General features: G+C 41.2%; 3 protein-coding genes across 3 annotated transcripts in view; all 3 read left to right on the top strand.

Annotated features, from left to right (window-relative positions):
- Window positions 1-1091: 1091 nt before the first annotated feature.
- On the top strand, window positions 1092-6903 carry LOC109196951 (low affinity immunoglobulin gamma Fc region receptor II-like). The gene is made up of 7 exons (XM_025905387.1): window positions 1092-1298; window positions 2858-2899; window positions 2979-3245; window positions 3329-3601; window positions 3680-3871; window positions 3996-4118; window positions 6190-6903. Exons 1-7 carry the CDS (start codon window positions 1268-1270, stop codon window positions 6195-6197), a joined length of 936 nt encoding a protein of 311 aa, XP_025761172.1. The 5' UTR covers window positions 1092-1267; the 3' UTR covers window positions 6198-6903.
- Window positions 6904-6980: 77 nt separating this feature from the next.
- The window catches only part of LOC102079798 (uncharacterized), a 113002-nt gene continuing 105790 nt past the window's right edge, over window positions 6981-14192 (top strand). Inside the window, exon 1 of the mRNA XM_025905390.1 lies at window positions 6981-7094. The gene's annotated coding sequence lies outside the window, so the exon portion shown is untranslated. The remainder of the gene's footprint in view (window positions 7095-14192) is intronic.
- Window positions 7094-14192, top strand: part of LOC102081673 (uncharacterized) — a 93214-nt gene continuing 86115 nt past the window's right edge. The window contains exons 1-3 of the mRNA XM_019357173.2: window positions 7094-7607; window positions 8456-8497; window positions 8577-8843. Coding sequence (XP_019212718.1) covers window positions 7577-7607; window positions 8456-8497; window positions 8577-8843 — 340 coding nt within the window. The 5' untranslated portion in view covers window positions 7094-7576. The remainder of the gene's footprint in view (window positions 7608-8455; window positions 8498-8576; window positions 8844-14192) is intronic.

The raw sequence follows: 14192 nt of genomic DNA, 5'->3' as shown, positions 1-14192 counted from the left end.
CACCCTTCACTCCCCAATATTTAAATATGGGAACCACTACCCCAGTCTGAGAGTCAAGGGCCCCAGATATGCAACGTTGCAAAGGCCTGTCAAGCAAGTGAGCCCTACAACATCGGGAGCCTTCAGGAACTAATACATGGTTTTCTAAAATCTATGGAGGTATGTTTCTACCAGCTTCGCACATCTACAAACTGAAAATTTTGCCAGTTCTTTGTTGCAAAATAGCTCAAGCTGAGCCAGACTGGATGGTGAGCGTCTGTGAACAGAAGTTTTCAAGTCTGGCCACAGATGCTCAGTAAATGGGTAAAATGGGTACTGAGGCTGTGAATATAAATAAAGAAAATGACATTTGTAGGTGGGGTTCTTTGTCTCCTGATTAATTTTCTCTATGCTCCTGAATGCTCATCCAGTGAACCTGTTGCTGAGCAAAAGGAACATAAAGGCTCGTGTCACAAAAAACATTCTGATGACCCCAAAAACAGTTCAAGGCATCTGTGGACTGATGAGACAAAAGAGTTTGGTCTCAATACATCTGCATCAAAGTAAGAGCATTTGATAGGCCATGAATTGTGCTGTCAACCAGAAAATCCAGCAGAGAATGTCTCACCATCAGCTCTTATCCTGAGGCTCAAGAACACTTGCTTATGAAGCAAGACAGCAGGAAGTCCACCTCTGAGTGGCTCAAAAAGAAGAAAATGAATGTTTGGGGTTAAATTGAAATGCTGTGCAATGACCTCAAGAAGGCAGTAATGATGGAAAACCATCATTTTCTTTTTTTTTCTATGTAACTTGAAAGACAGAGTTCATGTTGAAGGACATGGGTGTTACTATTTAAAATGTAAACATGTCAGATTTTAGCTAAACTGCTAACTTACATCTGTCATCCTGAACAGGTTCTATTTACTCCTTTAGTTCACATTTACAGTAAAACATACAGTAAACACTATTGTTCTCTGAGGTATAGATTAATCTCAAATAGTCCAATAAAATACGCTCCTCTGCTCCTAATCACATGATCTAAATGTATAGTTTTGTTATCATATCTCTGTTTCTACATTCATTTTTTATGTTGTTTGTTGTATATTTGCTGCTATAATAACTCGATTTCCCCCTGAGATTAAAAAACTTTCTCTGATTCTGATGAAGACGAGTGTATTAGAAACAGCTCGTCCTTGTGGAGAAGCAGCAAAGTGACGAGCTGATGATGTTAACAGGGAAGTGGTGAAGCTGAAGGTATCACTTTGCTGTCAGTCTCCAACATGACAACATGCGGACTCCATCTGTCGCTCTGCTCCTCGGTGAGTCAAACCCTCCCTTCTTCTTCCATTCTTTATCACAGCTCCAACACACACTAAAGGTCAAAGGTAAAGAGCATATTTTCAGCAGCTGGAAGCTCTCACTGATAGTTTCTCTCACATTGTTTTCTTTTGGTGAGAAAGGTGATCACTCTACTTCTTTTGTTCATCTGAGGCTGATTGTATCTGATATTTGTTTGTGTGGTTGGACAGAAATCAAGTGGTGACGCTAATTTCCTGTAAACACCTCATATTTAACTCGAGTGTATGAAGATGCAGCAAATGACAGAAAACTGTTTCAATCGCATAACTTCTTTAAAATTCAAACCCTGCAGAGTTTAGAAGTTTACCTCTGTGTTTCTCTGTCCTGTAATCTGGACTGACTCACAGAGCTGAAGCTTCATGTTGTGTCTGTAACATAAAGAGAAAAGTGACCTGTTTTCATCAAACGCGAACCTTTACTCAGGAAACCACGGCTCCTAGCTGCATGTACCACATGTTCTCCTTATCTGCCTGTTGTAATCTTCACTTCCTCTGTTCAGACCAGATTGACTGAGTCTGACTAAATGACTGAAGATAGTTGGTTTTTTCAGAATTAACGTTGGATTTTCCTAATTTTCTGTATGCTTTGTTAATTTTCTGATGGCGATTTAGAAGAGCAGGACTCAACCGACTGTAATGTTTAGATCCTGTAAACATACATTTACTAAACAGATTTTTCAGGTTGCTCATTCAGCAGCTGATATTGCCAAAGTCGCCTAACTTTAATGCAGTGACCTCGGTGGTTTGATGGTTCATTAACTCTGATTGCTTTTTTAAATGTCTCTCTTTTACTTTTTTACTTAGCCAGAGGAGAGCTAACTGGGCCTAACCTACCTTCGGCAGCACTGGCTATGGGAACCTGCTAATGTTGGGTTTGATGTTTATTTGTGATTAGTAGAATCTGTAGTTTTCTACTTACTGAACAATTACTTAGAAACCTGCAGACGTATCAATACAAAAGAATTAGGGCCTGCAAAACAAGCAGGTTCTCCCCACCAGTTTTAACTGGTCCTGATATGAAACTCTGTGAACTGCTAGGACAGGTTAGTCTCTCCTGGGAAGTTTGCTGCAGCCATGTGGATTTCTGAATGGAAGAGATCCATGTACATGCCTATTTTTTAATTATCCAATGCATTAAAAAACAATAGTGATAAATAAAGTGTTTTGGCTTGTGATTCCTAAATAAACACACTAACACTAGCTACACGTTTTTAAAGGCTGCGAATCCAAGTCTCTAATTCAGTGATTCTGGTCTCCAGAGCTGAAAATAGTGTTGATGTTCTTTTGAGAATTCTGAAGTTGGTTTAGTCTAAAATGGCTGAGTTGAGAGCAGGTGGGTGTAATTTCAGAATTTCTATGTAAAAAGAAATTAAAAGGAAAAATAGTTCATTTGAATTCAGCTCGAGCATTTTACACCAAATCTGCTTGGTCAGGTTTGAATGATGTTTCCTGAACCACACAAGAACAGATTACAATTCCCTGATCTCTGACCTTTAGTGACCTCTGGCCTCCTGTTGCAGGTGTGTGTGTGCTGCTGCTGTCTGCACTGACTGTTTCTGCAGGTGAGTAGATGCAGTGCACCATGGTCCAGGACAAACACTGAGTGTAAACACTGATAGAAACTGTCCGTCTGTCCTCCAGTCTCTCTGACCGTCAGTCCAAACCTGCAGCAGTTCTTCACAGGAGCCTCAGTGTCTCTGACATGTGAAGGTCAGCTGGGCTCTGATGGATGGACGGTGAAGAGGGACACAGGAAGTGGGACTGAGTCATGTGGAGCAGGTGGGCGGGGCTTTGGGAGGTTAACTGGTTCATCCTGTTTCTTTGATGAGTTCAACCCAGTCAGTGGAGTTTACTGGTGTGAAGGTGAAGCTGGAGAGAAGAGTGAAGAAGTCAACATCACTGTATCAGGTAATGAAGTCATTCATCTAATCATCAGACTAACAGCTCACTGTTATACCACCTCTACATCACTCTGTGTGTCTTTTCCTCAGATGAACGTGTGATCCTGGAGATCCCTGCACTTCCTGTGAGGACAGGAAGTGATGTCACTCTACGCTGTAAAAGTAAAAATAATGGGACAGCCCCAGCTTATTATAAGAAAACTGGTGGCACAACTGCAGCTTATTTCTACTTTAATGGACATCCTTTAAGACCTAAATCAGAGAAAAGCATCACCATTAACGTGCAGCAGTCTGATGAAGGTCTCTACTGGTGTTCTACTGATGAGTTTGGATCATCTCCTCAGAGCTTTCTGAGGGTCAGAGGTCAGATCAGTGACATCACTTCCTGTCTGCTGCGCTGATGATAAATTTACTGAATCCACTTCATCATCTGTCCTGCAGGTGCTCTTCCTCCCACAACAACAACAACAACAAAAACAGACACTGATGTCTCCTATCCACCTTCTCCTTCTCTCCAACCTCCTCCTCTCCAGCCCTTCATCATCCCAGTCGTAGGTGCTGTGGTTTCTCTGGTCCTTGTGGTTCTGGTTGTGGTTCTGGTTCTGGTTCGGCTCCTTTGGAAGAAACACACAGGTATAGAGTCTGTCTGACCCAACTGAGCACTTGTAAGTGAAGCAGTATACATGTATGTATGTGTTGTATGGGATCAGTGATTCTTATCTTATCACTCTCATGCTGCCTTCATGGCTCTACCTAGTCCCTAATGAGGCTCCTTCAGATGATGTCATCTATTCTGAGGTCACCAGTAGAGAGTCATCCAATAAGATGCCAGTCATCCAACCAGAAATGGTTTACTCCACCCTGAGGACAAACACTACAGGTACGGAAATGAAGGATAAAAGCAGGAAAACTAGAGATACACTTAGGTTAATACACCTTTTGTGATGTTGTATAAATAAAGCCAGAATGCAATCATTTGTGTATCTTATAAAACCATATTTTATTAAAAATAGAACAGTAAAGGGATTGAATGCACAAATGGAGAAGAAGCAGGTGGTCCCAAAGACAAACAGGTGGAGCAACACTTCCTGAAATTACTGTCTGTGAGCATTGTTCACCGTGCCACAAATGCAGGTTGAAGCTTCATGATGCAAAGAAGAAGCCACATGTGAGCGTGCTCCAGAATCAGCCTCTTCTTTGTGGTTTTCTTATCTCAGCTTATTTCTTATCTCATGGTAAAATATGGGTTTGTGAGATTTTCAAATCATTGCATCCTGTTGTTCCTTTAGTCTGTGTTTGCACAGGGTCCCTGTGTTTTTTAGAATTGGGCTAAACTGTGGTCGTGGAAACATTGACTTATATTTTCCTCAAAGGCATCAAAACAAAGAGGAACTGTGACTCAACAGCTTCAAGCTTTATGACACAAAAGCTCTCTTTGGTTTCCTGTCTCACAGTAAAACATGTTACTGGTTTCACATCTGAACCTTACTGTGGTCTCAGTGGTCGAGTCACTGTTTGTAAAAATGGGTCAGTGTCAGAGAAAACCATGGCAGCAATCCTGCAGCTCAGAGCGCTGTAATGGAAGGATGTGATTGGTGTATGATGTGGAAGATTGTTGTGTATGACACGATGCAGCACGAACTGTCTGATTGAACTCCAGTGAGAAAATGATTTGGGGAGATTTTGTCACAGCATGAAGCAGCCGACTATGAATTTGAGGAGTGGACCCAAAATCCTGACACGAATGAACATAGAAGATAAACAAGAGGGGAGCCGTCTAACAAGGCTGATGAAAACATCCGGAAATAAAAGGCTGAGGTGAAGCTAAACAGTAACCTAAGCGTGGAACATGAAAGCACAAGCTGATGTTTCACTGGCATGTAAGTTTGGGGTTATACACATAAAAACAGGGGTTAGGCAATGAAGACTCTGTGAAAGAGAAGATGAAGAGAGAAGAATTTGTTCAAGAATTACACCTCGTTGAACTCAGTAGGAGAAAGGAGCTGAGGAAGATGCAGACTCACTTTGATTGATGAGGATGTTTCAGTTCACTGTGTTGGGGCAGCAGTCAGAAGCAAAAGCACGTACATGGTGAAGTCACCTGAGTTTGTAGTTCCCAGAGTCGAGTGTTTATTTCCACTCACATCAGAACAGGTGCTGCTCGTGTGGTTAACTGATGAGAGAAGCTGAAATCTTTGTATGTCAGAGCTTCCTTGTTGTGACCAGTGAGAAATGATCAAAGGTAAAACACATGATGAACCATGAAACCATGAAGTGTTTTATCTGTTTGCGTTTAGTTTAACAGCTGTTTGAATGATGTGGAGTGTAAAGAGAAACAGAGTCCAGCAGATACTGAACCTGAAGGTTTGCTGAATCATATTGGATCACATTGTTCTTCAGTGTTATCAATAAAAAATAATAATAGTTTGAATTGAGTTCAGCAGAGAAGGTTTGATGGGAACTCCAAGTTCACAGTGAGATGAAAATGAATCACAGATGTTCGGTCACACACTGCTTTGTTCCAACGTGCATGACTGGGTGAGGACACAGGTAGGCAGGGTGTGCTGTGATATTCATGTCCCATTGTTATTACACACTGAACACATATACACAACATTACTGTGGATGATGACTAATCCATTCAATAGAAAACCGAGAAACATTTTGGGGTTAAAGTATTTTATTATCTGAGCTTCGGTTTAACAATTCGGCCCAAAGTTTCAGGTCTTGTTTTCTTTTTCAACCAACCGCAAGGTTTGAAATATTAAATGTGGACTTTTAATAAGGTCTTTTTTTTTAAGTTGGTAGGGCAGTAAATGCCTCACCATCCGAGTGACCTGCCCCATGACTGCACACTCAACCGTCCCATTTTTACAGAAGGTGAAGGAACCACAGACACCACAGAAAATATTAAAAAGTGAAAGAAATGATGAGTCTCTCTGTGTAAACAGGAAGCTGAGGACAGACCTGCAGCGCTCCTGTGGACACGTTTCACTGTGTCAGTCTCACCGTGGGAACATTTACAGACAGTCATCAGCTTCCTCCTTTCTTCATTTGCTTCCATTTAATCCAATCAATGGAGTCATGGCGGCAACAAGTGAGGAAGGCGTCCTGTTTCCAGTTGCTCCAGAGAAACCAGGAGGAGGAACTGAAGAAATCAAACTGCTGCTGGTTTGAGTCTCTGCAGCTTGAACTCTGACAAAGGTCGTCTACGATGGAGCTGCTTCCTTCATTTCAATCTGATCAAGACTTTGAACTCCCGCTGTAATTTCAGCAGTTTTATACAGTTAATTTAATACAGATTTAATGAACAGACAGATCTGCAGATCATCAATCAGGAACTTTCCTGTTTGCTATACTGATTATTAGAGCAGGAAGAGAGGGGGCAGACTCAATTACCTCTTTGGGTACAGCAAGTGATTTTCAGGAGGGGCCCAGCAGTAATAAATACATCAACTAGTTTTTCAGCATTTTACTCTGAGATTGGAGGTTTTCTTTTTGGAGCCAGCAGAATCTGAATGCTTTGTTATGTTTGAGTCTACAGTGTCTGCGGTGCTTCCCAAGAGGAGCACCACAGACCCTGTAGACTCCTCTTGTTAGTGTTTTTGTTTTATTTATTTAATATTCATGTTGTTATCTGTGTGGATATAGTGCTGGAGTGGACAGAGGTATGCAAACAAATATACATTTTTACCATATGTGTGCTTCTGAGACAGAGTAAGAGAAATGTGAGTGTCTGTGTATGAGTGTTTATCATGAAACGTAGTGGAAAAGTGAAATTCTGTAATGACTGTAAAAATGTGATAATTATGATGTAATTAAAAAGGAGAAACAAATGGCTGCACAGCACATCCAGGTCCTGCCAGCTGTGGCTCTGCAGCTCATGTCCCCAAAGCACAGAGACGACTGAGTGATTAATATGAAACCGATATGACAAAATACGGCAGAGGATGACACATATGACAGATGACAGTCGTAACCTAGAGCTTCAGTTTTATTACTGTTTAGTTTGAGAATGTTTGAGCAACAATGAGGCAGTCGTAACAGCAGTCGAGATGGGTGGAATTGTGTTTGTAAGAAATATACAGCTGAGTGTCGTCTCCATAAAAGTGAAAGTTAATACTATATTTCCAATATATGTGGCAGATTTGAAGCATGTAAATTATGAATAAAAAAGGCTCCGATAGATAAAAATATTTGCTTTGAGTTTCTCTTTGAGTTCATTGGAGCAGCGGCTCGGCCTCACTGTGATGAAGCAGCGTGACGAAGCTGCTGGTGCTAACAGGGAAGTGGTGAAGCTGAAGGTGTCACTCTGCTGTCAGTCGTCGTCTCGACAACATGAAGACTTCATGTGTGTCTCTGCTCCTCGGTGAGTCAAACACTCATATTCATCCATTCATTTACTGTACAGCAGCTTCCACACTCTGTAAAGGAGAACACATCGTCAGCTCTCACTGACTGAGCTGGAAGTTCCACTGAAATCAAATCTGTGTAGATCTGCTTGTTTGCTTTGTTTAGGAAGAGTTCGCTCTGCTTCTTTTGTTTATTTGGTTCCACCTTACAGCTGGTCAGCTGCACAGGAAACAAAACAAGATGATATTTATGTATGAGCATCACGCTTTAACTCAAATACACAAAGAGTCAGTGAATAATAGAAAACAGTTTCAAACTTGTTGGTTTATAGTGATGGAAGTTTGTCTTTACCATGATTTAAATTTGTCTCATTAACATCCAAAACCTGCTGAATGTTCAGAACTGAATCTAATGCAGTAAAGTCGAGCATGTTGAGTGAGTCAGTGCAGCTTCAGGCCCAGTTAGTGTCTGTAACATGACGGCTGAACATGAAGGCAGACGGCCTTATTCATCAAACAGGAAACCACAGCTTGTGCGTTAAGCTTCTTCTGATTGGGTCTGTTGTGTAGACGATATTTCCTTTATTATGAACAAATTTTCCAATCTGTGGACAGAGTCAATAATCGTCCTGTGTCTCTCAGGACTCTGGAGCTTCATTGATTTGTTTTCAGATCCAAATGTTTCCATCAGTTACTGTTTGGGTCCTTTCATCCTGAAAGGATCCTGAAACCTTGAACAGCTCGATGATGCAGAGACTTCAGGAAATTAGAAAGTTTCCTGAAAGAAAGAAAACTATGTGACTATAACATCAGAGTGTCTTTAAATGACCTCTGACTTTCAGTGACCTCTGACCTCCTGTTGCAGGTGTGTGTGTGCTGCTGCTGTCTGCACTGACTGTTTCTGCAGGTGAGTAGATGCAGTGCACCATGGTCCAGGACAAACACTGAGTGTAAACACTGATAGAAACTGTCCGTCTGTCCTCCAGTCTCTCTGACCGTCAGTCCAAACCTGCAGCAGTTCTTCACAGGAGCCTCAGTGTCTCTGACATGTGAAGGTCAGCTGGGCTCTGATGGATGGACGGTGAAGAGGGACACAGGAAGTGGGAATGAGTCATGTGGAGCAGGTGGGCGGGGCTTCGGGAGGTTCAATGGTTCATCCTGTTTGTTTGATGAGTTTAAGCCAGTCAGTGGAGTTTACTGGTGTGAAGGTGAAGCTGGAGAGAAGAGTGAAGAAGTCAACATCACTGTATCAGGTAATGAAGTCATTCATCTAATCATCAGACTAACAGCTCACTGTTATACCACCTCTACATCACTCTGTGTCTTTTCTTCAGGTAAAGAAGTGATCCTGGAGATCCCTGCACTTCCTGTAAGGACAGGAAGTGATGTCACTCTACGCTGTAAGAAGAAAACTGGTGGCACAGCCGCAGCTTATTTCTACTGTAATGGACGTCCTGTTAGACCTAAATCAGAGCACATAATCACCATTGACGTGCAGCAGTCTGATGAAGGTCTCTACTGGTGTGCTAATGATGAGTTTGGATTATCTCCTCAGAGCTATCTGAGGGTCAGAGGTCAGATCACTGACATCACTTCCTGTCTGCTAAGCTGATGATAAATTTACTGAATCCACTTCATCATCTCTCCTGCAGGTCCTCTTCCTCCCACAACAACAACAACAACAACAACAACAACAGAGACTGATGTCTCCTATCCACCTTCTCCTTCTCTTCATCCTCCTCCTCTCCAGCCCTTCGTCATCCCAGTCGTAGCTGCTGTGGTTTCTCTGTGTCTTCTGGATCTGGTTCTGGTTGTAGTTCTGATGAAATGGTGGAGACAAACAGGTATGAAGTGTGTCAACATCTTGTGATGAGCTTGTGATGAAACATTGGTGAAATACCTTTTTGTCTCATCCTGTAACATATGATATTGAAATGTTTGTTCACATATTTGTGTCTCATTGTGTGATTCAAGGAAACATTATTTACATGAAAAATACAAAATATTCACCTTAGATATATGTAGGAGGTCACTGATTGGCTCTAGAGGCCCAAACTTCAACCTATCATCATTGCACAAATGAAATCATTGTATTGTTCATGTTTTCAGGGGCATTTAGCCACAAATTTCCTTCACATGGAATTTTTTTTTAAAATGTTTAAGAAATGTTTGTGTTATAAATGTATGTCAGGTAAATGATATTTCTCAGAGTTATAGCTCATATATTATACTCACATACCGTATGCAGGAGAACAGTGGTGAGCAGTGTGACATCACAATAAGACACATGTGGGTTTGAATCTGCTGGTTGTCCCGGGTGTTTAAAATGATGTGTACGAGGTTAAAGTGAGCGTAGTTACACTTAATTAATCAAAGTCATTGATCCTGAGTCTATTGAATCAGTCTTATATTCTTTGTTCTTGTCTCTTTTCATTGCTACAGGAAGAACTCTGCCATCACTTCAGGGGAAAGTCGTCTACGAGGGTCTCACCTTAAAAAAAACAACCAATAAGATTTCAATCATCCAGTCACATGTTGTTTTTTCCAGTCTGAGGACAAACACTGCAAGTAAACACTCAGTTTTTATCTAACAAGCTGGTAAAAGATAAAATCGTTGAGAATATAAGTTAATGTTTACACATTATTTGTTTTCAATGAGATCTCCGTTCCTCAAATTCCTGCAATTAATTAATGCTTCAGTCTTAAATATGGTAAACCTATCTCTACTAATCATCTACACAGGCCTTCAAGTCTGAAGTAGTTAAACTGTTACTTAAAAAGCCGTCTCTAACCCAGCAGCTTTAGCTAGTTATAGTCCAAACTCTAACCTTCCTTTCATGTCAAAAGTTCTTCACACATGTTGATGCATGCTCAAGCATCCAGGTAGGTAAACTCCAAATGGTTGATTCTTTTCACCTGGATGTGGCGATTTCAGTGGGAGAAACATCCAAGTGACTTCTTCAGTGTCAAAGTTACGGCTGACGATGAACAGAATCAACCTTCACACATTCTCCCAGTTTAAAAGGAGGTCAATGATAGCCTGGGACACCTAATGTTCTGCACCAATCACATCCCACATATAGTTCTTATTCAAGCCTCAGTGTTGTGCAACATATTGGTGACACACATAATTAATTAACAATAAAAACTCACAGCGGGGTCTCTCATTTTCAGGTGTGTCAGAAGAAAGTAACTGATGGGCTGTCCAACCTCTTTTTAAAGGAAAAGGACTTTTTCTGTCTCTTCAGAGAAACTTTATTAATCCCAAAGGAAAACTGAGTTGCCATAGCAGCAAATATGCAACAAACAACAAGCACTCATTTAAAATGAGTGTAGAAACTAACAGATGAACTTTCAGTTAATTTCTTTGTCTAATTAAAATTTGTTTAAATAAAACTCTTGTTAATGAGTCTTCTGTTGTTTTTCTCATTGGCCTTATATCAGCAGGTTTAATACCAAGCAAATGACTTTCTAAAGAACTGATTAATGATCTTTCAGGTCTTGCATTTGGTTGTAGCACAAACTGAAAGAAGTTTTTAAACTTCAGCATAAACTTTCGTGATAGGAGGTCATTAGAATTTCAAAGCACCAGTCTAGCATAAAGCTAAAGTTCCCAAATGAAAGCCTTGCAGATACACAACAACATATATAATATTTTAATAATAGTATAACCTTTATTTAAGAAAAACTTTAATCACTTCTATATCCACGAGGCTGCCAGTCAAATGTTCTTTATTTGAACCTCTGAGAGTCTGACAGTGTTTTGAACGAGCTGGAGGCAGAGATGGCTTTTGGCTGAGAAGTGAGGAGGATGTTTTCAACATGTGCTCAAAAGATAAATAAATACAACTGCTGTAAACTGAAGTACTGATTCAACATCTGTGCTGAAATAAAAGTTGAAAAAAACACTTCAAAAACGTCCCTTTATGCTCGCTCCTCTTCAGCACAGCTAGCTAGATGCTAAAGTACTGCAACTTATGGGCACCTGCAGTGGTTCCAGATTGGGACAAAAAAACATAAATAAATAAAAAATATGTTCCACTTTAACCCACAACTTTAGCACGCATCATCTCTGTTTGTTTAAAAATGTAGGAAGTAAAACTAAAAAGCAGTCAGGAAAAAACTAATCAAGTAAAATCAGATACATGAAAATTGTACTAAACAGTAAATAAACACAAATCTCTGATTTATCAAGATCTCCGGACCTGAGACTGTGATGAAAGTAATGACTCAGCAGAACAGCTGGGAAGCAGCAAAATGGACATTAGAAATGGATGTCAAGGAAACCTGAGGACCAGGTTTGTTTTTGTTGTAAATACACTAAAGGTTCTTACTTTTAATCTGGGTTTTGACTTCTTGGCTACCATGCCGACCCTCAATCCCATCCCTAAAACCACACTGCCCCATCTCTGCACAGGGTGGAGAAGAACCTGCCTCTTGTCTTTAAACAAACTTAGAATTTGCTCAGACTGTGAGTAAAAACAAATGATGACCACCGCACTGTTTGAAAAGATTTAAACAAAACAATTTCAAAAACAAAGTGATCTAAACAATTTCCCATGTTATGGGGAAACAAAAATAAATCCTAATTAGAGGTGAAGAAAAAAAAAAGGAGAACATTTTAAGTCAAACCTTTGCATGAGACAAATCAGAAGAACAAAGATCCTGACGTTACAAACACAACAGTGATCATAGCCCAGTTTATGTTTAACATATCAACAACACTTTTATTAAAGCAGGTAAATCTGTGTGTTTACTTTGAAACATTAAAGAGGTCAATAAAAACAATCACACTGACACAAGTTACACAGCTCAGTCATCCTGAAACTGAAGAACATTTCTTATCTGAAAATCTTTCAGACCCACTCTGATCAACACTGTTACTGTCCTGCCACCAGCCACTTTATTAGGTACACCTGCTCAACTGACCCTAACTGCAAATATCCAATCAGTCAATCACATGGCAGCAAACCAGCTCATTAAGGCACGTAGACAGAATCAAGCCAGCTGACTCCAGTTCAAACTGAGCATCAGAATGATGACAATAGGTGACATTAGAGACTTTGAATGTGACAGTCTGGTCTGAGTATTTCAGAACCTGCTGATCTGCTGGGATGCTCCCACCAACCATCTGTGGTGTTCACAGAGGACGGTCTAAAAAGGAGAAAATATCCAGTGAACAGCAGCTCTCTGAGCTCAGAGGAGAATCGACAGACTGCTTCAATAGCTCTCATTATAACCAAGGTCTGTTAATTCACAGCATGATGAACCTTGAAGCAGATGGGCTACAGCAGCAGAACACTGGAGCGGTGTGGAGCAGTCTGGAGCGGAAATGAGCTTCCTCCAAAGGGTGGCTGGCTTCTCCCTTGGAGGTAGGAGAAGTTCAGCCATCCAGGAGGTGCTCAGAGTAGAGCCGCTGCTCCTCCATAAAAAGGAGCCAGTTGAGATGGTACGGGCATGTCCCACTGGGAGGAGTCCCCAGAACAGAACCAGGACATGCTGGAGAAATTACAGGGAGTGCAGAATTATTAGGCAAATGAGTATTTTGTCCACATCATCCTCTTCATGCATGTTGTCTTACTCCAAGCTGTATAGGCTCGAAAGCCTACTACCAATTAAGCATATTAGGTGATGTGCATCTCTGTAATGAGAAGGGGTGTGGTCTAATGACATCAACACCCTATATCAGGTGTGCATAATTATTAGGCAACTTCCTTTCCTTTGGCAAAATGGCTCAAAAGAAGGACTTGACAGGCTCAGAAAAGTCAAAAATAGTGAGATATCTTGCAGAGGGATGCAGCAGTCTTAAAATTGCAAAGCTTCTGAAGCGTGATCATCGAACAATCAAGCGTTTCATTCAAAATAGTCAACAGGGTCGCAAGAAGCGTGTGGAAAAACCAAGGCGCAAAATAACTGCCCATGAACTGAGAAAAGTCAAGCGTGCAGCTGCCAAGATGCCACTTGCCACCAGTTTGGCCATATTTCAGAGCTGCAACATCACTGGAGTGCCCAAAAGCACAAGGTGTGCAATACTCAGAGACATGGCCAAGGTAAGAAAGGCTGAAAGACGACCACCACTGAACAAGACACACAAGCTGAAACGTCAAGACTGGGCCAAGAAATATCTCAAGACTGATTTTTCTAAGGTTTTATGGACTGATGAAAGGAGAGTGAGTCTTGATGGGCCAGATGGATGGGCCCGTGGCTGGATTGGTAAAGGGCAGAGAGCTCCAGTCCGACTCAGACGCCAGCAAGGTGGAGGTGGAGTACTGGTTTGGGCTGGTATCATCAAAGATGAGCTTGTGGGGCCTTTTCGGGTTGAGGATGGAGTCAAGCTCAACTCCCAGTCCTACTGCCAGTTTCTGGAAGACACCTTCTTCAAGCAGTGGTACAGGAAGAAGTCTGCATCCTTCAAGAAAAACATGATTTTCATGCAGGACAATGCTCCATCACACGCGTCCAAGTACTCCACAGCGTGGCTGGCAAGAAAGGGTATAACAGAAGAAAAACTAATGACATGGCCTCCTTGTTCACCTGATCTGAACCCCATTGAGAACCTGTGGTCCATCATCAAATGTGAGATTTACAAGGAGGGAAAACAG

This window comes from Oreochromis niloticus, linkage group LG3, assembly GCF_001858045.2.
Source record: "Oreochromis niloticus isolate F11D_XX linkage group LG3, O_niloticus_UMD_NMBU, whole genome shotgun sequence".
NCBI lineage: Eukaryota > Metazoa > Chordata > Actinopteri > Cichliformes > Cichlidae > Oreochromis > Oreochromis niloticus.
This window is presented reverse-complemented; position numbering and strand designations above follow the sequence as displayed.

Coding starts and splice junctions, on each gene's coding strand:
- LOC109196951 (XM_025905387.1), top strand. CDS start 1,268: ATGCGGACTCCATCTGTCGCTCTGCTCCTCG. Junction 2,900..2,978: donor TGCACTGACTGTTTCTGCAG/GTGAGTAGATGC, acceptor TCTGTCCTCCAG/TCTCTCTGACCGTCAGTCCA. Junction 3,872..3,995: donor CCTTTGGAAGAAACACACAG/GTATAGAGTCTG, acceptor GGCTCTACCTAG/TCCCTAATGAGGCTCCTTCA.